This window comes from Anser anser (assembly GCF_964211835.1).
Source record: "Anser anser genome assembly, chromosome: 18".
Taxonomy (NCBI): domain Eukaryota; kingdom Metazoa; phylum Chordata; class Aves; order Anseriformes; family Anatidae; genus Anser; species Anser anser.
This window is the reverse complement of record NC_139739.1, coordinates 15181178-15203965: the sequence shown is the minus strand read 5'-3', so window position 1 is coordinate 15203965 and position 22788 is coordinate 15181178. Positions and strand designations below refer to the sequence as shown.

The following is a 22788-nucleotide window of genomic DNA, read 5'->3' as shown; positions in this document are numbered from 1 at the left end:
GGGCTCCGCCTGCCACGAGCCGTGAGCCCTCAGTGCGAGCCGAGCCGAGCCGAGCCGGCTGCGGGCGGCTCCCAGCGCCGCTCCCGCGGCTGCCTGCGGGCGGCGGGGGGGCAGCGCGGGGGGGCAGCGGGCCGGCCCGATGCCGGCAGCCGCCCGGCCGGCCCTATCCGCGGCCTCCTTTAGGGGGCACCTCTCCTCCAGGAATGAGCCGCCGGCCGCCCTGCCCGGCCCGCGGCCGCGCACCGCGGGCACCCGTGGCGGAGCCGCCGCCGTCGGAGCGGGCCCTGCGCGCTCCGGCTGCCCCCGGCGCGGCCCCTCCCTCCATCCCGTGCCCGTCTCCCCCGTCCTCCCTCTCACTCCTCCAGCCAGTAAATCCGATCTAGGCTGATTCCTCTCACGTCAAACCACATGATCCCATAAAACATTCATCGCCTCTCCATCCCTGCGCCCCGCTCGCTCGCTCCCGGGATACAGTGCAGCAGGCTCCGCGCTCCCCGCCGCCGCCGGCTCTGCCTCCGCGGGATCCGCCGCAGCCCCGGCCCCGTGCGTGCGGCGGGCGGGAGGGAGGACGGAGGGAGGAGGCAGGCAGGCAGGCAGGGAGGGAGGGGGAGCCTCGCCTGGATGCTGACTCCAGCTCGGGGGCTGCTCATTCCCCCGATGAGCGAGGGCAGCGGCACAGGGAGAGCCCCCTCCCCGCGCGCCGCCGCTCCGCGCTCGGGCTGAAGTTTTGCACGAGGATCTGCCCCGCTCTCGCAAGGATTGTACCGGCTGCCGTTCGACTTTGCGCCTCCAGACGTGCCTTCCCCGACCCCTAAGATGAAGAGGGCGATAGCTGAAGGTAGGTGCGTCCCCTCGTCCCCCTCCCTCCCCCCCCTCCCCTCCCGCCGCCGGGGCTCCCCCGCTCCCCGGGGGGTGGCAGGGCAGTGCAGGGCGAGGCGGGCGCGTCCCCAACTTCGCACCGCACCGGGAACTTCCCTCCTTGCAACTTTCTTCGGCGGAGCGCTCAGGTCCCGCCGCGGGGGAGAGGGGCCGGACCCCGGGGGCCGGGCGACGCTTCTGCCCCTCGCAGCGCTGCCCGAGCCCGGCCCGGGAGAGGCGGCTGGGGGAGCGGAGGCACGTCTGCGGGAGCGGAGGAGAGGCCGGGGCTGGATGGGGGGCACGGCCGGCTCCATCCCCGGAGCGGGGCTGCGGGCTGAGGCCCCTCCTGTCCCGGACTCCCCCCCCCCCCTCCCCCCGCCTCGGCCCGGCCCTGGGGTGGCCAGGCTCCCCCCGAGGTTGGGGCAGGCAAAGTGTTAAGGAGGCCGGGCCGGGGGAAGCGGCGACCTGCGCTCTCAAGGCTGCCTCCCAGAGGGGCACAGCCCGTGCTGGGGGAGGTGGCCGGAACCGCGGCGCCTGCGAGGAGGGCGGGGGCAGCCCGGCTTTCCCTCCGCTCCCCTCCCGGCCGGCGAGGAGCGGGGCTCCGCTCCCGAGCCTCCGGCGGAGGCTGCGCGCCGGCCCCGGCCTCCTGCGGGTGCCTCCGGCCGGGGAAGTTCGCGGAGGCTCCGGGAGCCCCGGCACCGGCAGCGCGGCGGAGGACGGCGATTACCGGGGCTCGGCGGGGATGCGCGCTGGGCACCTCCCTCAGGGCCCCCCCGCCCCGCTCCGTCTCAGCTCGGTGCCCACTAGCGAGAGGAGCTCGGGGTGCAGCGGGGGACCCCACGTCGAGGGGGGGGGGGGGGGGAGGCCTGGCAGAACCTCCTCCTCCCGCTGAAAATCGCCCTTTTTTGTCTGCTCGGGCAGCCCTGGAGACAGCTTTTCCTTTCCAGCTCCTGGTGTGGACGGATGGGGCTGGGGCTGCGCCGGCAGCAGCAGCAGCCGGGGGCTGCGGCTGCTCTTGGGGGTGCCCCGCTGTGCACTCGTGGCTTTGCCCATTCGCAGTCACTCCGGGTGGAACCCGAAATAAAGACCTATGTTTGGAGGAACACATGCTCTCACTCTGCAGGTTCAGGCCGCTTGGAGAAGCGTGTGCCATCCAGGTGTGCTTCTGGAAAGCCAGTCCTCCACGGGTTGCAAATTTTTAACTCGAGTGATCAGCCCCGCACAGGAGCTCCACTGCTGTCCAGGCTGCTGGACAAGGGAGTGTTTGACATGCAGAGCCTCTTGCTGTGTGGAGTCTTTTCCCGTATGTGCCATCTTCAGCTTGCTTCCTTTTTCCATCACTGACACAAATAGAATCCTTTTTTTTTTTTTTTTTTTGTGGGCTTCCTGGCTAATACATTTGTGATGATCAAGGGATATCCCCAAGCGCTGATCCAAATGGCACCCTGTCTCTTTTGGATAATTGGAATCATTTTTAGTTCTGAAACTGCCAATTTATTTCTGTTTGGAAAACACCCTGGGGGCAGGCTGCAGCGATGGCTTCTCCTGTGGGCCCTTAGCGGATACTGGTATTTCAGCATCCATTTGCTATGCGCTGTGCCATAGGTGTATGGGTTACCCGTTGATTTGCACACAGTGGTTTTGTGAGTGTGCACGAAGTACCGAGCTGGGGATGTGGGCTGATTGCCTGCCGTGATGCTGTAGGAAGGCTGTTAGCCGTGCAGAGCGGTACCCAGGTGATGGGTGTGGTTCGGGTGCCCAGGACAGCCTCCTCTCTCGCACCGTTTGTGATCCTACTGCAGCACAGCGCTTCCTCTGCGCTGTGACTTTCCCCGCGCTTCCGGCTGCTACCAGCATAATGTGAAAAAACACTGAAGATAATGAAATACAGAAACTGTGTTACAGTGGTTTTATTTATAGAACAAGGCTTTGAGGGCTTGGGTTTGAGTTTGAATTTTTTTCCCCCATTGTTTTTGAGTTGCTCGGGTTGCCTGGATTGCTGAGAGTTGTGACTGTAAGGTCCTTATGAACCTTGGGAGATTATGTTTAGGTGAATGACCATCCTATGGCATCTGGACTACATTTCCCACTGTGGGCTGCCAGGATGCTTCAAGTGCATTGTAAGCCAGAAATAGCCACCAGGGGCAGTTAGAGAGGCAGAGCTTTCACCTGGTGTTCTCAGCACTTACTGCTTTATTAACACAATTTATTTATATTGAAAGAGGTTTTTCCATGCTTATTCTTTATAGAATTTCTTATAAAAATAAAAGCCTATAATATGAGAACCTACACCAAACTCAGAGAATACCTGTTCACTGATGTGAGAACAGCTTTCTTTTTATTGAGAAAAGACACCATTCTTCAGGGTATTATTTCATGTTTCCTTTCTGTACAATATTCATTCATATCAAGCATACTCATTATTTTGTGAGCTTTGTCCCCCATTCCCCACCGGACAGAACAATACCTTAGTCCTATATTGTGTGGGACCATCCAAGGATATGTTTGGAGAGGCTTTTTAAAGAGAAGTATCAGGGCAAGAAGGCAGAGGTGCCATTGTGTTGCTCCATGCCGCAGGGTTGTATCAGTGCAGATGTGGTTGTGTCCCTGCTGTTTTTGTGATGTCTAAGATGTTTTGGTGCCCTCTAAGAGCACCAGAGAAAGCTGATCCAGAAAATAAGTAAATTAGGCTGCCCTCTCCACTGCTGTGACTTGGGGGCAGCAGGTGCCCAAGCTGCTCACCACCAACCTAGGGAATAGGGCAGTTCTGTCCTTACAAGCCACGTCCTTCATTAGTGACCTGCATCCTGTGCTCAGATTCTGTGAGCATAACCAGAGCTAAAACCTGCTGGGAACCTGTGCAGGAGACTGTTTATAAAGTGCAAAGGTGACAGCAGTGGGAAGGAACATGGGGAAGAAGGGAGCAATTTGCTGCAACACCGAGATGCCTCCCTCTGTTTTGATCTGCTACCTACCCTACTACCTGCTCAGAAGGGTCAGCGGGGGAATGGTTGTGTGTCCAGATGCTCAGCCTGGTGGCTCACCATTGAGCTGGAAGCTGGCTGGAGGTCTGGGTGGGTCCACAATTCACATCCCCACAGATGTCTTCCATAACACTTCAGTGCACTAACGACGAGGGCCTCATTCCTCTGTAAGCATCTACTGACACCAATGATAATTTCAGCCATTTAGCCTTTGAAAACAATAAGCAAAATCTGCGAATCCAGCAGCATCTCTGTGAATTTTCCACCTTTTCTGGCTCAGAAGCAGCAAGGAAGAATGAAATAAGGGCAGGGAAGGGGAAGGATGTTCCAGAGCCCAGCTTTCAGGCTCGCGGCCACACGCCCTGCAGGCACAGCAATACTGCTGTGGGAGCCCTGAACAGCACAGCGTCCTCCTCCCCTTTCCACCCTGAGCCTTGAAGGAGAGGAGGAGGGAAAGGGAAAATCAGTTGAGCCAGAGCCTGAGCACAAAGAAGGACAAGGAAGATTGCAAAGAGCTGAGCTCTAATCTCTGTGCTGAGCCTTCCTGTGGCTGCTGTGCCCATTGGTTGTGTACCACGGCTCTGCTGTGCCGTATGGTGCATCCTGGAGGAGAGGCTGAAGCTGCAGCCCGAATGCAGGATTCACCCTGCACAACCAGCCGGAGGCGGAACTGAAGGGAGAAGAAAGGAGTTGCTCTAATTAGGTGTGTGTTCTCTTCCCCTTGGATTTGCAATGCTTTCTGCTGCTGTCACCTTCATTAAGACATATCTGTGAGTGCCAAGTGCTTCTTTTGATGTTTGTAAAGGGGTTTATTTATCCAAGAGACATGTGTACAGTGGAGCAGGAGTATCCTGTACCACTGCAAAGAGGGGCCATAAGAGGCAGCATCACAGTATGGTGCCTGCAAGGGCTGGGAATTGCACTAGGGCTTCTCCTTCCTGTCCACATGAAAGCTCCGTGCTGTGTCCTGGAGCCACTTGGATCTGTCTGGGGTTTGTGAGTAACTGGGTTTCAGGGCAAACATGTTACAGACACACACAAGTGTGGGAGGGAGGAGGGAGGTTGTGATCTGCAGAGCCCGTCCTCTCCTTCCCTTTCATGCTTATGGTTGCAACTCCTGGAGGTTTCTAGAGACTGAAGGAAAAGGGAGACAATTGTGCTGAAAAGTCACAGTCAGCAAAAAGAAGCAAAGGGTGGATCCTCCTATGTTTGCATAGAGATGCCAAGCCAATTCATTCTGACTTTGCTAAAATGTGCAAACTCACCTCAGCTTGCACTGGTGTCTTCTTATGGTGACAGGGACATGCAGCAGCATGAGTTTTGTGTGGCTGATTATCCGTGATGGTGGTATACAGTGATGATACATAGACTCAGAGCAGGGTGACATCAAAGTGACAGGTATTTCCTTTGGTGTGTGTGCAGCATGCATAGAAATGTCCCACCTGGGTTTAAGACATAAAGCATCGTCATGTGGTGTGCATGTGGTTTGTCCCTATTCACTTTGCCTTTAGAAAGCTCCTGGAAATCCGGGCTTCTGGAGTCTGCTTTTGACTTCCCTGTATCCTTGAGCAGGTCAGTCAGCTTTTCTGTGATTTAGTTTCAGTTTTTCCAGCTCTAACACTGGGAGAGTGATGCTGAGTTATCTCCCAATGGACCCAGAATGTGCGTAAAGGTCAGCCCAGAGCTAAAGCGTGCAGGTCTGTGCTTTTGCCAGTCGCTTCTTCAGCAGTGACACAGTGGCAGGCAACAAGACTGATGATGTTCTCCTTAGGGGTGTTGCTGCATCAACAGCAGGTTTGTCTCTCTGCTCTGGCCTGCCTTCCTCACAAACTTTGCATTGCAGCTTGGAGCTGAACAATAGCACCAGCAGATTTTATGGTATTGACTCTCTCTCTTAGGTCTCTGCTCCTGGAATCAAGGGATTTAAAAAGTACTTCAGTTTTATTTTGTAGCCTTCCTGCTTGCCAAGAAAAGCCAAATCATTACACAAGCATGTGCAAAACATTGAGAATTTTGAAAGCAAGGAAACACTTGCATATTGTGATTTTTAGTATAGTTTCTTGGTAGCTCAACAGTATGAGGCTGACATCAGCCTGAAAACTGGCAAGCAGCAGGCTGCAGCCTTTCCCCCCAGCAGCGATAGGGTCTTTTCTACATAGGTCAGGCAGAGCAGGGCTTACAGGAGATTTGCTTTCAAAAAATTCGTAGAACACTTTGGAAGAGATGTCTGAAGGTCTCTAATTAGCCTGCTCCTACAACAGCTAATTTCAAAGCTTGATCAGGTTGCTCAAGGGCTTGTTCTGTCAGCTTTAGAGTACCACCAAGGATGGAGCTGTTCTCTCCTCATCCATAGCTCAGACTTGTTCGTCTTTTGGGCTAAGGCTGCTCAAACCCTTCACCACCTGGCCTGCATCAGGACCATTTCCCATGTCCCTTTGACATGGTCAAGGTACTTCTTTGACTGTCACTGGGTACAGCAGTGGTGGAGTGATGGTGTATGTAGTGCTTGGGACCATGCTTGATGGGAGTGGGTGGTTGTCCTTGTGGTTTCAGGAGAAGGCATGGAGGTTGATCACAGAATAACAGAATGGCTCAGGTTAGAAGGGACTGCAAAGATCACCCAGTTCCAACACCCTGCCATAGGCAGGGACGCCACACACTAGATCAGGTTGCCCAGGGCCTCATCTAACCTGGTCTTGAACACCTCCGGGGATGGGGCATCCACAACCTCTCTGGGCAACCTGTTCCAGCGCCTCACCACCCTCTGAGGGAAGAACTTCCTCCTAATCTCTAATCTAAATCTCCCCACTTTGAGTTTAAAACCATTCCCCCTTGTCCTGTCGTTATCTGATTGAGCAAAGAGTTGCTCTCCGTCTTTTTTATAAGTCCTCTAAGTTGATACCAAGAAGGAGCTGAGAGTGGGGTCACAGTCTGGGCAAGACAGAAGGCATTTCCAGACATTTTAGTCTCAGATGTGTCCACTTTTCTGTCTGCATTTTGGGGGTGGAGCACTTGCAGGTATTTTTTATGAACTAGTTCCAGCTCTCCGAGCATGGTCTCCCACACCAATGTTAGTTAAAGCAATTTGTCAGATTTAATTTGCTAAAAGCCTCAAAAATGCAACAAGTACCTCTGTTACTCCATCCGGTTTTATGCAGTAGAGAACAAAAGAAAAAAACAGTGCAGTTTCCTATTTTCTGGAGCTGGCAGTGCCTCCCTCTCAGACTGGGCAGCACTCAAGTACTCCACACTGCTGCACTGTTTTCTGGTATAAAGCAAAAACGGTATTTTCTCACCTCGTGTAGGCACACTTTGTTGATCTTGTCTAGCAATGGGGACTAGATAGCCCCATGTCTGCTGCCAGTCCTCCCTATAGACCTCAAACCCAATGTTTGCTGGAAACCCTTCCTGGACACCATGCAGTCACAGTAACCTCTCTGAGGACAAACCCCACAGCCCTGGAGGTGCTGGTGGGAAGGGCTCTCTGGTGCTTGTAGCACAGCCTCCCCTTCTGAGCACGGCTGTTGCCAGTGGCAGCTTCAGTCAGCGGGGTCTTTCCCTACCCGAGTCTTTGAAACCTCCAGCGACAGAGGCTTTCTGGCCTTTCCCAGTGCAGGAGTGGATTAAGAAGCTTTTCCTGATGTCCAAACTGAATCTCCCAAACTGCAGTTCTTGGCCACGGCTCCTTGCTGTGTCATCTGGCCTCACAAAGGAATGTACACCTCCATCATCCTTATTAATGCTTCCTCGGTAGTTGTAGGCCACTATATGATTATCCCTTCACATCCTCTTTGCCTGACTCAGCCACCTTAACTCCCTCTACCTGACCTTGCAGGATGTGTGCTGTAGGCTCCTGACCACCTAGGTAACCCTCCTCTGGATCACTTTGGTTTCTCCATGTCTGTTTAGGGCTCAGCAGCCCACAGCTGGACACAGCATTCAAGGTGCAGCTCGCCAGTCCTGAACAGAGTGGGACAATAACTACCCTCACTCTGCTGTCCACACAGCCCTTGACACAGCCCGGGATGTAGTTGCCGTATTCACAGTTAGAGCCACCATTTGCTCATATTCATCTTGGGAACCACCACAGCTCCCAGGCCTTTTACAGGAGGCCGCTGCTCACCCAGTTGATTTGCAGCCTGGTACTGGTGCTTGGGGTTATTCTGCCCCAGGTGCAGAACTTTTTGCACTTCTTGTACCGAGTAAGTGCTTCTTAATACTGTGTCACTTACCAAAAAGCCCAGACGTCTAGGTGAGCACATGCCTACCTGCATATGCATTCTTTTCCTTGCTGTACTGAAGTGTCATTTAGCTGTGGGTCAGAAATCCTTGAAGAAGTCCAGGATTCCCCTCCTGCACTTGGCTTCTGCAAAACACAGTGCTCTCCTCTGCTGGTTGGTTCCCCTTGCTTCTGCCCAAATTGCAGTATAGACAGCTAAGGAGAAACCAACCCTTGACATGGGATCCCTTCTTCCTTCCACCACCACCATCCTTAGATGGTCAAAGTCCGTTTGCTAAATGATCCTTGTTCTGCTGTTTGCTTCCCTGCAGAAAAAACTTCCTTGCACTGCATGTTTCTGTACTTCATCTATGGAGGTCTCCACGAAGGTCTGGAGTGTCTTTATTGTTAGCCATGTTTTGATATACATCTACAGCTATCATTCCACATGGAGATAAAAAAAGAGAAAGCAAACATCACACCAGTGTAGTGAGGTTCACCGCCTGCATGGGAGTTTCCAGCCAGTCACAGCTTTGCTCCATCTCGGGGGAATTCGACACCTTCCCTGGGATGGCTCTTTGAATCTTGATGCCTTTTTAACAATTGTGGTTTCTTTCATCTCTTTGTGTTACACCTTCCTTTGGAAGCTAAGGAATGTTTGCATTCAAATTTGATGCTTTCTTTCCTTCCCTGAGTGCACAGGATAATTATAGTGCCTAGCATGGACGTGTACTAACTGATCAGTTATTAGTAATAATTACAATTTACATGATGGTCTAGGAAGATGGGGCACTAATACAGTAGAAGTGATGCTCTGAGATAGCAGTTCAGAATTGCTTACTGATGTGTCAGATCCTCTCCCGTGTGCTGCTCATTGGGGAAACTAGTTAACTTTTTTTTTGTTGTTGTTAAGAACAAATCTTTTGCAGGAACCATCTGGCTGCTAAATTCTTCTCCTGAAGCTGTGCAGTTTGCAGGGAGTTCATTTGCGTCTTTAGCTACTAAAGAGAAAGTAAAAGTGACTGATTAGTCTAAGACTGGGACCATTCACATCAAAGTGACAGATTTTGTGAGCTGGATTTGGGAAAGTGCTTAAAAATGGTGTGTTTTCATTAAATTTTGAAGACTGTGGGCAGAACTGTGCTCTCGGCACTCCGGCGCAGCTCTCGACTCTGCACCCTGCGTCGTTATGTCAGAGTGAATTGTGTGGCTGTTAAAATTTGTGTGTGCTTGTTTGATGACTTTAAATATTGATTTTAATTGTGCGTCTTTCTTAAGGCCGTGAGTGATGATCAGAGCCACGTACAATACACCACGCGCATAACACAGCAATGTGTGCAGTAAAGATGCGAACCCAGCCTGACTCTTAAATAGATGGGAGGAGGGGAAAGAAAAGAAAAATCTTTGGAGGCCCAAGATCCAGTTTTCCTTGCTTCCAGGCACCACAGGGGGCTTTGTCAGAGACATGCCATCAGCTGCCACGTAAGCCAGGATTTCAGAAGCCTTTTGCAAGTGCTAGTGTCAGGCTATGAAGGCTCCTCTGTCAGAAGGTGTCTTTTGAAATCATAATAACAAATGCATAGTTTGTTAACATTGTCTGCAGAGCAAAATGCTCGCTTGAAAGCCAGCAGCACATCTCCATGGCGGCATCCTGCTTTTAGGGGTGATGGAAGAAGCAGTGATGGGGAGCAAAGCCCCCTCCCAGGCGCAGGTTCCTTCCCAAGCATGCGTGTCCGGCACGGGGCTGGCCGTGATTGATGCTTGACGTTTCCCAAGCTTGTGCAAACATGGTTAGCATTGGCTTTACACTAGAGGGCTGTCTGTCCCTTTCCCTTCAGAGGAAAGGCATTAGTCTGTACGCTGTGAATGCTCTTGTCGTTCACAGTCTCCAAACAATTTGACAGCGGCCTGTTTTGTCAGGAGTGTAATGTGAAGCGGGCTTTTACTTACTGCTCCCCGCCTCCCTTTGTGCTGCATAAGAACATCCAAATCCTGGTCTGGAGCTTGCTTTGGAGCTGTTTGTCTGGAGTGACATGAAACCTCTTTGGTTATATTGCAAGGCACTCTTGCCTCCTCCACCGAGCGAGTGCAGCCACAGGTCAGCAGCCTCGCTGCAGAACCTGCAGGCTTCAAGCAGGTGGGAACTTTCCCCTTTGTTCATTCAGGCCACTTCTGCTCTCAGCAGTGAGGTCTCCAAATGTTAGCGCAGGGGCTCATTCTGCTCTTCCAGTCATATCCTACTGCTGCCTTGTGCTTGTGAGGTGCTGAAGCCCTGGATGTCAGCAGATGCACTCTGCAAGTTGTGGGGTGCACCAGGCTTGAGCTGCTTTTGGAAATGGCTGTCCTGGGGGCTGGGAAGGGTCTTCAGTGCCCCTCAGTCTGAGAGAGGTTTGGCAGCCTTCTTTCCATAATCTCAGGCGGGACAGCTTCCTCTGACTGCTGGCAGTGTGGCTGGGACCTTTGTGGAACCACTAGACCTTGGCCACCACCAAGGGCAATTGCTTCAGGTCCGTGCAGGCACTCGTATCATGAATTTGTTTAATTCTGTTCCCAGTCACCTTCATCCAACCTGGCTTTAATTTGGGCGAAGGTGAAACCACATGAGGTTTGGAATAGCTTAACAGATCTGGTTTGAATTCAGAACTTTCCACAGAGTGGTGTGATGCAAACACAAGCCCCTCAGTGCCTTCCGAGCGTGTTGTACCAACTGCCTTCGACACCTTTGTTTCTGTTCCTGCATGCCTGCGCAGGCAACGTTTGGCTCGCTTGGGGCAAACGTGGTGTTAATTGAGAGCGGCCACGTCCCTCAGCCCTGGCTAACGAGGGCCTGCTTCAGGGAGCAGGGCTGGAGCTGGGGCCTCGGTGGGTGGGCTGGGAGCCAGCTGGGGGGGGCGCTGGGCTGCGGGCTGGGGCTGCGCCTTGCGCACACCGAGGTGCAGGCATCACTTCGCCGCCAGCAGATTTATCAAGTCCAGGGACTTCTGTCACTCCCTCCCTTCCTCCCTCCTCCGTTTCTCAATTTGCAGCTAATACATCCTGAAGGGAGGGGAGAATTAATAATGGTAATTACAGCAGCTCACGGTCCTGCGTGCTGGCGCTGACCGCACGCGCGGTGATGGATGTTGGCAGAGCACTGTGCCATGGGGGAGCTGGGTGCTGCCTGCTGGGACCTGCTCTCCAGCATCCCACGGGGGGGTGGTGCCGGAAGGGGGAGCAGGCTGAGCTCTGCCATCACCTCAGCCTGGGACAGGGCTGCTCCTGGGCTGAGCATGCAGGATTTTGACACCCGTTGGCTGCCTGTGTGTCACCTGCTGCAGGCAGGCATTGCTTTGCTGTCTCTGCTCCTGGCCTGGTCGCCCGCTGCAGGAGACGGGAGCTGCCAGCAGGCAGGAGGGCGTCGCCTGACTTCTTATGTTGCACATCTGCCTTGCTTCTTGGATTTGGCTTTGGCTTTGCTCCTTTGGCTAACACCCCCCTGCAGACCTGGCCCTGGGGCACATAAAGGTGTGCAAAGTAGCCAAAGTAGCCTGTTTCGCTGTGGGGAAGGCAGCCTGCCCGTGATGTGGGACGTTCCCTGCCCAAGCACCCAGAGCTCTGGCAAGGCACTGGGGCCACACCACTATTCCCCACCCATGGAGACCGGCAGCTGCTGAATCCCTTGCTTGGCTAGTTCGATTTAAATGAATTTTAGGGCCACTGGGTGAAACAGCGTTAGTAGAGAGCAAAAGGATTCTGTCAGTCAAGCCTGTTGGGGTGGTGTGGGGGTGTCAGCTCTCGCAGGCTTTGAGGTGTCATTTTCAAGCCTCAGTTTCTGACATCGTGCAATGAAGTGAGCCTTCAGAGCCTGGCCAAAGCCCTGTGGCTTGCACCTAACACTGGAAGGGGTAATATCTTTGGGTTCAGTGTTACCCACAGGATGAACCATCTCTTCTGGTCATAATAATGCAAACCTTTCCTCGTGTGACATGCTGTTTGTTGCCAAGAGCTCGCTGTGCTCTGACTGAAATGCAGTGCCTGGAAAGTGGACAGTGGCTATTTAAATGGCAGCCCCAGGTCAGCAGTCACTATTCTGGTTTTACTGAGGCTGCATCCTCTCCGGTGTGCAAACAGGAAGAGGCTGGGGCTGGGGCTTCTGCCGGGGCTCTGCTTTCCTGCTCGACAAGCGGCACTGGGTCTGAATAACGAGCCCTTGTTCTCCTAGGTTGGAAGAAAGCACCAAGGGAGCAGCTCAGCCAAAGAGAGACATTTATATGAGTGGCAGAATAAATGAATCTGAGCTGCCTCCTGGGAATATGCCCAGAAGAGACTGACTTTACTTGGCCATGGCTTTCCAGTGGGAAATGCTTTTCTTTCTCTGTATTTATTTTTGGCTTTCCTAATGTTTTGCTAGGCTTACAATTAATCCTAAGCTTCTGGGTGGCCAGCTGGGCTGCGGGGAACACAGTCTTCCTCAAAGCAGTTCGCTTGGTCATTTCCTGAGGACCTTGGATAAATTTTCCTGAGGACCTCCCATAAATACGGGGAGTCCAGGAGTTCTTGACCCATGCCCACCTTGGACTGATGGAGAAGAGGAACCTGTACCTCCAGCCTTTGTGGGAAGGGGGTGAACACGTTGCTTGGCACTCTCATATCACATGTATGGGGGATTTGCTCTTTCTGGGAGGAGGCGACAGCTGCGCTGGGCTGCAGGAAGACAGGGTGTGCTGCTGTCACAGCACGTGTGAGTTGGTGGCAAGTTGGTGTGTTTGCACGGGTGTTAGAGCTGGGCTCCCCTCTCTCACCCAGGTGCACCTGGCATATTTTTATTGTCATGAGCATCCCACAGAGCATATGTTGCCAGCTCCAGCCTGGCCACCTATGTGAAATGTTGGCTGTGGGGTCGTGTGGTGGGCTGCAGGGCTGGCAGGCACTGGGAGGAGCTGGGTCTCCCCAGCGCTCCCTGTGGTGCTGCTCTCTGCCTTTGGTGCTGTAGGGGCATCCCAACCCCCTGACGTATTTGGTGCCTGTCTTCTGCACGTGTTCTACGGCAGACACGCGGTAGGTGCCCACCAAGGCAGCTCTCCACATGCTGTGGGCTCATTTCCCTGTGCAGACCTTCTTCCCTCCTCTTGCTGCAGCTGAGATGGACATGTCTGGGCTACGTCAGCTTTGGTTTCTGAGCCTTTTTAGCTTGTTCCTGTATTCCTAAAATGAAGGCTTTGCTGCTCTTCATCTGAGTATGACCCCCTCGCCACAGACCTTTGTGCCCCGTTTCCTGCTTGTAAAGCCCCAGGCTCAATGAGGGGAAAGCACTGATGCCAAAACTCCTAAAACAAAATGCAGTGGTGAGGGTGGGGTTTGCTCTGCTTTGTGTGCCGGTGGGAGACCGGCATAGATGCGCTTGGGCACCTGCTGCTATCTGCTGCAATGCAGGCAGGGCACAGGCCAGTGAGCAGAGCGCGGGGCCGCGGGGCCAGGGCACAAGGTCCAGCTCTGCTGGTGACCTGCAGTCAGACGAATTATTTAGCCTGTGACACACAAAGGCCACGGGCCAGTGGCCCCCGCTGCCTCGGTGTGTGGCTGCAGCACGAGCCCCTGCTGATACACCCACGTCAGCATGTTGCTGTCCTGCTATCTGGAGAGGAGGGGGACTAGTCACCTCTGCTTGTCCCTGCATCCCCAGGGTTCAGAAGAGACCAAGTGCATGGTGAATGTCCCCAGGGGAGGAGATAGGACATTCTGACAGTCCTGTTGCCCTGAACTTGGGGAACGCAGTGCTGGACTGCTAAAAAAGACATATGAGCTCTCCCTGCATGCCAGGCTAGAGCAGCACAGGCATTTACTGCTCTCTGTAAAACTGAGAATCCTGTGAATTAAAGGAAGGAGCCTGACACTTGGCACCGGCAGAGGTGGGAAGTGATAATTGGAGACGATGAAGGCACAGGAATCTCTCAACATGATGGAAGCTAAATGACACGGTAAGGAAAATTGCGCCTTGTTGTGAGTGTCAAAACTGACACAGAGGCAAAGGAGATGAGCAGTGTTTGCAAGTGCACCCCGACAGCTCCTGTGAGAGGGCCTTGGCCAAGCTTTGGCTCAGCCTACCTGAGCAGTTCGCGTGATCCACAGCTCCCTCTGCTGCATTCCCCTGGACCTCTCATGCTTGGGAAGGGAGAGGTGATGGGCAAGATCGGTTGTTTGTGCCAAGTGCACCCTTGTGCTGCCTTGCAGTGGCCCTCCAGGCCCTTCTGGATCGTGTGGCTGGATGCATAGTTGTAAGACCAAGATGTCCATTAGAGAGTGTGTGTGTGCCTGGACATGTACGCACACACATACTGAGCTGTGTGAGCAGAGTGTGCGTGTTTGGAGAAGTGAGCAGGTCCTGGCAAGTGATGCAGGAAAGGCTGCCTTCATTTCTGACGTGGGACAGGGGCGAAAATGTTCCTGGGATGAGCCCACAGTTCATCACTTGCAGGGGAAGGGTCTGCAGCTTGCTTGGCACCCCAAAGAGACAGAAAAATCAGAGACACAGAACAAAAATAGTTAAACAAATGGCTATGCTGAATACAGGCTAATGACAAGCTCTGTTGGGCGCCTGGGCAGTGGTCTGCACTGCTGCCTGCTTCAGGGGCAGGGTGTGTGTGGGGGCAAGCTGGCAAAGCCCTGTGTGACCTGGTGGTTTGGAGCGGATGGGGAATGAGACTCCAGTATACAGGCAAAAGCACAGCGACAAATGGCATGGGGACGGTAGCTCGGCTGTTCCCTCCGATACAACAGCCAGATGACAATATGCTGAGAAGCGTAGGAGGAGAGTGTTTCACTAGCAGGAGAGTCCTACGGAGCTGCCTCCCTCAAGGTTATGCTGAAAGGCCACTGAAGGTCCCAGCAAGGGCCAAGTATTCATATTTTCAAGAAAACATCCAGCACTGCCAGCCTGCAGGCTCTCCTGCTGCTGGCCAAGGTGGTGGAGAGCTGAGGCTGTGAGACAGCCCTGCTGCCTGCTTCCTGCAGGAGGGGACATCACCGGTGCCAGCCCGGTGGCTCCTTCAGGAAGCAAGCAGTGGGTGCCACCAGCCACAGCACTGTCCGTCTTTCTTCTCACCCCAGAGCTGTGGGTACAGGTGTATCCTTGAGACCTTCTCCCTCTTAAGCATCTCCACTTTGGTTTCTTGCTTTAGAGGAACTTGCTAAGCCAATGAGAGAGTGAGTTGTTATTCTTCTAAGAGCATAAACAGGGTTTGGGAAGAAAAGGTAGAAGGTAAAGCTGGATATTGAATGCACGTTTATCAGTGGTGGATACGCATTGCTCAGCATTACCAAAAGACTGAAGCTGAGCCACTCAGCATTGCTGAGCTGGGAAACTGGTGCTGCCGGGTGGTCCTGTGCCCACGCTCTGGGGGAGGCCCTCTGCTTCTCCCACCATGTGTGCTACAGGAATTTCTCGCTGTGTTTCAAAAGCCTGTGGCTGAGCCTGAGCCCTATCCCACTGAGAGCCCTCCCTGGCTGCTGCTTTGCTCCTGCTCAGCTGAAGCCAACCCTCCCCTGTCGTGTGATTCACTCCCGGCTTGTTCATTTGAATTTTCAATGGTCCTTCTGCATGCACTATAAAGGGTATTTAATGTGCAGCGTTTTGCTGAGCCTGTAGCCTTTGGAGCTTTTTGCAGACTCTTTGTGGCATCCCTGGGTGCATTATTGGAGAGATGCTGTCCCAGGCACACTGTTGAAAGCAGATGTTGTGCTTGTTAATACAGAATTGCCGTCATTGTTTCTTCCTAGGACACATCCAGTCCTGGTTGTTCCCAGGAGGTATCTCTGTCTTCCTCCTCCATGGCCTGGGATGCTCTACAGATGCATGGACAAATCTTCAGCCTCTCCACTGCTCGTGGTCCTTTGTTTTTGTGCCTCTCAGAACCAGAGGCCCCTGCAGAGGCTGCACAGTGCCACTTGAAAGGATCCCTCAGCCCTGGTGGGCACAGGGTGCTGGTGCTCCCTGTGCAGCAGTCTGGCAGCAGTCCATCTCCAACAGCTGCCTGGCTCTTTTGAGCAGCACCGGGAAATATGCAAATTTAACCTTTGAATTTACTGTGCTGTTCTCTTCCTGGGAAATGTCACTCTGGGCATCAAGCTGGGACCTCTGGGAGGGGAGTGGGCATCAGTGGTGTATGCTCCATCTCTGGGAACGCAGCTGAGGAGCTGGATCCTCCAGGGAGTCTTGAGATGCTCCCTGCAGGCAGCAGCTCCTGTGCTCAGCCTCGCTGTCAGCACAAGCTGCCCCGTGCCCCAGCCATGTGTTGGTTGGGACGTGTTTGGACGGCTCGATCTGGCTCCTGAATGATGTCAGGAGGACTATGTCCCCCTCGCCAGGTGCTGGGCAGGGGAGCTGTCAGCAGCAACGCATCTCGCATCTCGGTGGCAAGAGCTGCTCGCAGTGCTGGGGACAGGGACAGCTCCTCTGCCTCGGGGAGGGCAGCTCAGCAGGGCCTGATCCAGATGGTGCTGCAGGAGGGAGCTCCCTGCCCAGCTGAATGTGCAGCAGATGAAGAGCTGAAGGGAATTCCGGGTGCTGAGGCTGTCAGTGACTGATGGGACCATCCTAGCTCGGGCTAGAGACTAAGATGAAGGGCTGAGTTTACAGGCTGCCCCTGGGAGGTGTCTACGGAGCAAAATAAAGGTGTGATTACAGTGTGGGCAGGAGTGACAGTGCAAAGAAGATGGATTTCAGCATGGCTGAATAACCAAGGACCATATCCACATCACAGGAGGGCTCTGCTGTGGTTGCTGGCCCCTCCGTGCTGCAGCCTTCCCCATCACGTCAGCTCTGCTACTGTCAGGAGCTGCAGCCCGTGTGGCTGTGCCTCTCTCTGCAGCGTTCCCACCACACCTGTGTCGGCTGTGCCAGCTGCAGAGCTCAGCAGCTTCACGGGTGGCTTTGGGGAGGCAGAACACACCTGGGGAGCACTGTCAATGGCTCTAGTTGTGTGGCCCCGGTGCAGGGTGTCCCCCGCAGCTTTTTGCAGTTATTACAGTTCTCAGTGTGCATCTGCCTCTGTGTAAGACAAATGCTTTGGGGTCAGCAGTGCAGGAGCTCTCAAAGAACGAGACAAGGCATGCATCTGGGCTCTCCTCCAGGACGCCCCAATAACAGTCAGCATGGGCAGTTCCAGGCTAGCAAGACCCTGAAATAACAGAGCAGGGTGCAGCCTATCTTCACAAGCATCCCTAAAAATAGCAAGACAGGATGTCCATGTGATGGGTTTTGGTAGGAAAATAGATTCATTTCCCAGCTCCCAGAGGGTTTTTTGGAAACAGCAGAGAGTAAATAAGGGTTTTGAAAGTGATGACAAATACCTTGGAGGTGCCCTTCCAAGCAGCCTTAACTGTTTGAAATTACACTCACATCTCCAGTGGCTCTGAGACAGGGAGCTTGAGGCCCTGAAGATCTCCAGATCTAGCATGCTCTTATTTGCTTGGGTGCTAATTAAGAGAATGTCAAAACTCTGATATGTATTCTATAACTCCCTGTATATTCTGATAAAAGCCATTACAAATCCATCACAAGTGTATTAAAATCTCCTTAATTAATAAACTATAAACATAACAGTCTTCTGGAGAACGACTGTGAGCACTGAAGGGGACCACAGGGCAGGGATGGACACCAAGTTGCAGAGCAATGAGATGAGGTGGGGAGGATGCTGCCCATGCAGTCTTCATTCCCCAGTACCAAGGCAGCACAGCAAAGCTTTTCTGCGCAGGAAAGCTGCTGGTCTCACGTCTGGTAATTAAGCACTTGAGCTACTATGAAATAACTTGGTTTGGCAGGACGTTTCACTGTGGCTGCTCAGGGACCAAAAAGGCATCATGGTCTTTGTCTCCCCAGTATGGTTGGAAAGATCAGGGCAGTGCAGGGATGGGTTTCCCTGTCCTGTGCAACGTGTGAGTGTGTGTCCAATGGCTGTGTCACTCAAGGGACGCTGATTTAAACCCCTGTGGTAGAAGAGGGCCCTGTACCAGCCTGCCTCGAAGCTTTGCAAGGATTCTGGACTGAAAGATGCCAAATTATGTACACAAAGAAGAATAGATCCAAAGAGATGGAGATTAGGTTGTTATCCCCTCACGGCAATGGTTTGCTTAGAGCATGCTTTGAACCCAGTGGCAAACTGGGATCTATTGCTCCAAAGCTTGGGGAACTGCTGTTACCACTAGGGCATCTCTGGACTTTGCGTCATCCTTGATCAGAAGTAGCTTCCTGGCCTAGAGACAGCCTATTCCTGACCAAGTTTTCTTGAAACCAGTCCTAATAGATGGAGCTTCCACCATATCCATGTTTTCTGATGAAAAATGCCTCTCAGAAAGGGAATATTCACTTGCCTGAAGAGAAAGAATGCTGGAGTTTGAGCTGCAGGTATGGTTAATACACAGATGCAAGAAGGAGGTGGATTCCTGGATGGGGAGCTCACGTCCAGGGTTGTAGTGAGTTTATGTCCCTGAAAAGCTATGAACAGAATTTCCCTACTTCCAAATGGAACAGTCCAGGGAAATTCCATGAGTTGTCCTGTAAAGGAACTTAGGCTCAGAAAATAGGGGCTTTATCATCCGCTTGTCTTCCAGGAGATAGCAGGAAGGTCCAAAGACTTTCTGAGTGACAGGGGCAGTTTTGTTTCCTCTGTCCCTGACTCCTTTTGCAATAGCTCACTGAAGAATATTTCCATTTCACCAAGTATTTCCTCTGCCGGATCTGGATGGTTGTGCTGGTGTCGCCCACCAGCATGCCCCGGGGAATGTGATATTTCAATTCACATTACCACGTCGGTACTTTGGGGAGAAGCATCAAATTGAGAGACCTGCATCTCTGCCTGTCTTCTCCATTTTGCTCTTTTACCAGACAGGCTGGGCTTTCCTGGTCTCTCTGACCAAGGGCAATAGCTGATGTGGGAAACAAGCCAGTGACAGGAGGTCACCTTCTTTTACTAAAGCTATCTCAATTTGCACTTTGGCAATGATGGTGCAGTTTCTTCAGGAGCAAGAAAGCAGTTGTGTCCCCTGCTTTGTTGGTTCAGAAGTCTGAATGTCCCTCACAAGGTTTATTGCTCGGCCCACCTTGATAACATGTTTGAGCACACTGTGAAGTGTGCCTTGCCCAAAGTGCCTTTTACTCCCAGCAGTACTCCCCGTCTGTGTCAGCTGAGGGTTGACGAGGTGATGTGTGTGACAACTGTCTGGGTGCTGAATTCACAAATCAGCATGGCTAAAGGAGAGCTCACCATGCAATGATGCAGCATCTACATATTCCTCATATAGCATCTCCAAGCCCTGTCAGGCTCCAGACAGCTGCTGTCTATAATAGACTCTATTCCTCACCTGCCCTGGGGCTGAAATGCTGATCTGTCATCCACTGACAGACTGTTCAGCCCCTCCTGAACCCACGATGCCCATTCCTGGTACCTGCATCCTCTCCTGGCCATTCACCCTCTGGGTGAGGAGGACCTCCCTGGTCTCCTGGCCCTGCAGCGCCTTGCAGGGCAGCTCCAGACAGCCACGAGATTGCCCCTCTGGGACACAGGTTGGGACCTTGGAGCCTGGCCTGAGAACAGCAGTACAACTGCTGTCTCTCTGTGAGAAAGTCTCCCTGTTTTCAGGCTGCGCTGTCTGGACAGAGAGCAGGTGGTTTGGGAAGGAGCAGAGGGGCTTCGTGTGGTGATGGCACCCACAAGGAGCTCTCCGGCTGTGTCTGAGGCAGCTCTGCAACATGTGAAGTGGCCGTGTCCTCTGTCCCCAGCAAGGGGACCCTTGGGGGTCACCCCAGCCCACCTCCTTGAGAACTCAGGATAAGGGTTTCCAGGCACTACTGAATTGTAACTCCCTTTCCATAGAGGGTGACAAGTCTGGTTACTGTGGTTCAGGACTGTGACCAGGACGTACCTCTGGCACCGTCAGTGGTCATCTGTTCCTGGTTAGGCAGCAGAGCTTGTCTCACACCTGTTGCTTGATGGCTGCTTTGCTTGTCTCCTGGGGGCCTGCCTCTTGGGAGCCTAGACAGTGGTGCAAGCAGTTCAAACCTTTAGGAACTGCCCTACATCTAGAGGACTCTGAAGGTGCCCAATAGGGCCTGTTGGAGCTGGTGGGGCAGGGCACCATTCTGTGTTTCAGGCTCTGTGTTCCTCCTGCATATCTCGGCCCTGGGACACCCCTGGAGTCCCAATCCTCATATTGCTTGGTGCCCAGGGAGTCCCTGCTCTGCTGGACAGCTGTGCTGTGGCTTTGGTGTACCTGTGGCAGCACTGAAGGTCTAGAGAGGTGTGGCAACAGGCTTTGCATAGAGGATGCACTTCCTGATGGGTCTTTCATGGTTGACCAGGTTAAAGCACCCCAGTACGTGTGTCCTGGCACTCTGTAACACTTCTACACTGTCTTCTCTGCTGTCTAAGAAGTTATTTGAGCAGGCTGTGGCCAGCCTGGCATGTAGGAACAGCTCCTGCTCCAGGTCAACGCAGGAGCTCTTTGACCAGCGCTGGGGCAACAGAACTGCACGGTCACCCCTGGGGCAGAGGAGGATGCATGGGCTGGAGCAGAGACTGTGGGGCCCTGCTGGAGGGCTTTGCCTCCTGGATGTGCCTCAGGCTGGTGGGGGCTGGTTGTCCTCCAGAGCATGGGGAGGTGGTGCAGGTCCTGTGCAGGGCCAGAGGCCCTCCGTACCAGTGTTCTTGGTTGACTAAAGAGACCATATACTCTGCTCTCCAGAGCAGCCACAAAGTCTCCCTAGGAGGTGGATGGACCTCTGTGTACCCCCAGAGGTTGGTCCTGCCACTGGCTACAGCCTGTACAAACTAAGATGGTTTCCCTTAAATGCATCTTGCCTCAAAAGCTGTGGGTTGCAGGGACAAAGGGGTCTGTCCCCTTTACTGTTTTCCTCACACTGCTTTGCTTGGCTCTGGAGACAGTCTGCCCTGTGATATCTTATCTGTGTGCAATGTCTGCGGGTCCCCTGCTGTCTGAGGAGAGATGGGGCTGCTTGGTTAAAACCACAAAAGCTAATTACTTATCCTTATTGCACTGCTGAGATCACATTCATCTAAATCCCCACCAACATCTCCAGAGATGAGGGATCTCAGTGGGGACTAACCTACACGTGAGACAATCTGGTCCCAGGAGAGAGTGAGTTAACCCATGTGCAGCCGAGGAGATGTGGGCTGGGGCTGGGTGGGACTGAGAGTCCATACGTCCTGCCCCGGAGCTGGGTCACACCTGGAGGAGAGCAGTGTGCTGTGTCTCTGCCGTGCTTGTGAGCTGGTGAGCTTGGCCAGCTGGAATGGATGGACTAATCCTTCTGCCACTCACCTGAAGAGTAGGAAGAAGTGATGGGGGAGCCAACTCCTGGCTCATCTGCATAGGGAAGCTTCTGTGGAGACCTCAGCTGTGAAGTTCTAGCACACATTGCATCCTATGGCATGGATACAGACACATTTGTGGCTTCTTTGCTATGGCCCATGTGTGCATGGCAGGACTGATGCATCTCCCATATTTGACAATATCAGTGCATCAAGGCTGCACACAGCCAGAGCTGGAAGACATTTTGGGAGAGAGTGGCAACTACAGCAGAGCTGCCTGTGTTCTGGGTTAAGGGGGTTTATTCCCAAATGCCTTCAGGAGCTAACATGTGAGCTGCTTGTACACATGTCTAACTGCAGCTGTAAAGGAAAGCAGCAGAGATTTCAAATGGCACTGCCTGTTTTACCATTTCAGGAAGAAGAGTGTCTTATTATAATTGCATTGCTTATTTGGAAGAAAAAGCCCACTGTAGTTACTAGAAATTCAATATAGAAATTACTGGTTACTACCCTCTGTAGACTAATTTTGAGGGTAGCAGAAGAATGAGGAATTTAATGCACACTATAATGAATGTCAATCTTCTCTCTTAATGAATAGGAATCACAGTTTGCTGCACATTGTAGGGAAATGAAAAGCATCCAAAGTTCAATTCACTTTTTTCTTTTTTTATCCTTTCTATTTTTTGAGAGAGAGAGAATACGTTGCACAGCAGATGGGTACATTCATTTGTGAACGCTAAGGATTTTTATCTTGCACCATACAAGTCAAGGTTTTCCTTCAACAGAGCTTTGTAAAATTTCCTATACAAGTAGAGGCATAATGCCATTTACAGAGCTGAATCCTTGAGAGAAAAGTTTTTTTTTTTCTTTTTTTTTTTTTACCCTTCCCTCCTGTAGCAAACCATCCAGACAATTAAAAGCAGCAATGACCCATTCCTTGTTTGATGTGTACTTGCTGTTCTCAGCTATGGCTTTGCTTGCTGGATACACAAAGGAGCATTTGTGTGTGCATGTGTGACAACCGTGCAATTAGGTCCCTCAGAGGGGACACAAAACCACATCCTATTGCTGCACACCAAAGCGGTGCCTCTGCCTGCTTTCCTAGCTGTTCCTGTTGCCAGCAGGGATCTCCTACCGCGAGCCAAAGGACAAGTTTGCAGCAAGAGCTTTACATCTGAAAAGGCTGACGTAGTTAGCACGGGCAGCATTGCTCCTAGCTGAGGAGGCTGTGCAGGAATTCGTGTTTAACAGCAGGGAGAGGGTGGACAACTCAGCAACCTAGCTCCGTGGTCCGCAGGATCTTGATCTGCTAGAAATGTCTTTGCTTGCGTGATGCAGGATCTCTGGAGGAACAGAGCTTCTCAAACCCATGAGTGAGAGGATGCCTGTGGAGCAGCAGAAACTGTTAAAGTGTGTCAGGAGC

General features: G+C 52.8%; 1 protein-coding gene across 1 annotated transcript in view; it reads left to right on the top strand.

The window, feature by feature from the left end:
• Positions 1 to 285: 285 nt before the first annotated feature.
• RTN4R (reticulon 4 receptor) overlaps positions 286 to 22788 on the top strand; it is an 81238-nt gene continuing 58735 nt past the window's right edge. Inside the window, exon 1 of the mRNA XM_083804592.1 lies at positions 286 to 838. Coding sequence (XP_083660718.1) covers positions 817 to 838 — 22 coding nt within the window. The 5' untranslated portion in view covers positions 286 to 816. The remainder of the gene's footprint in view (positions 839 to 22788) is intronic.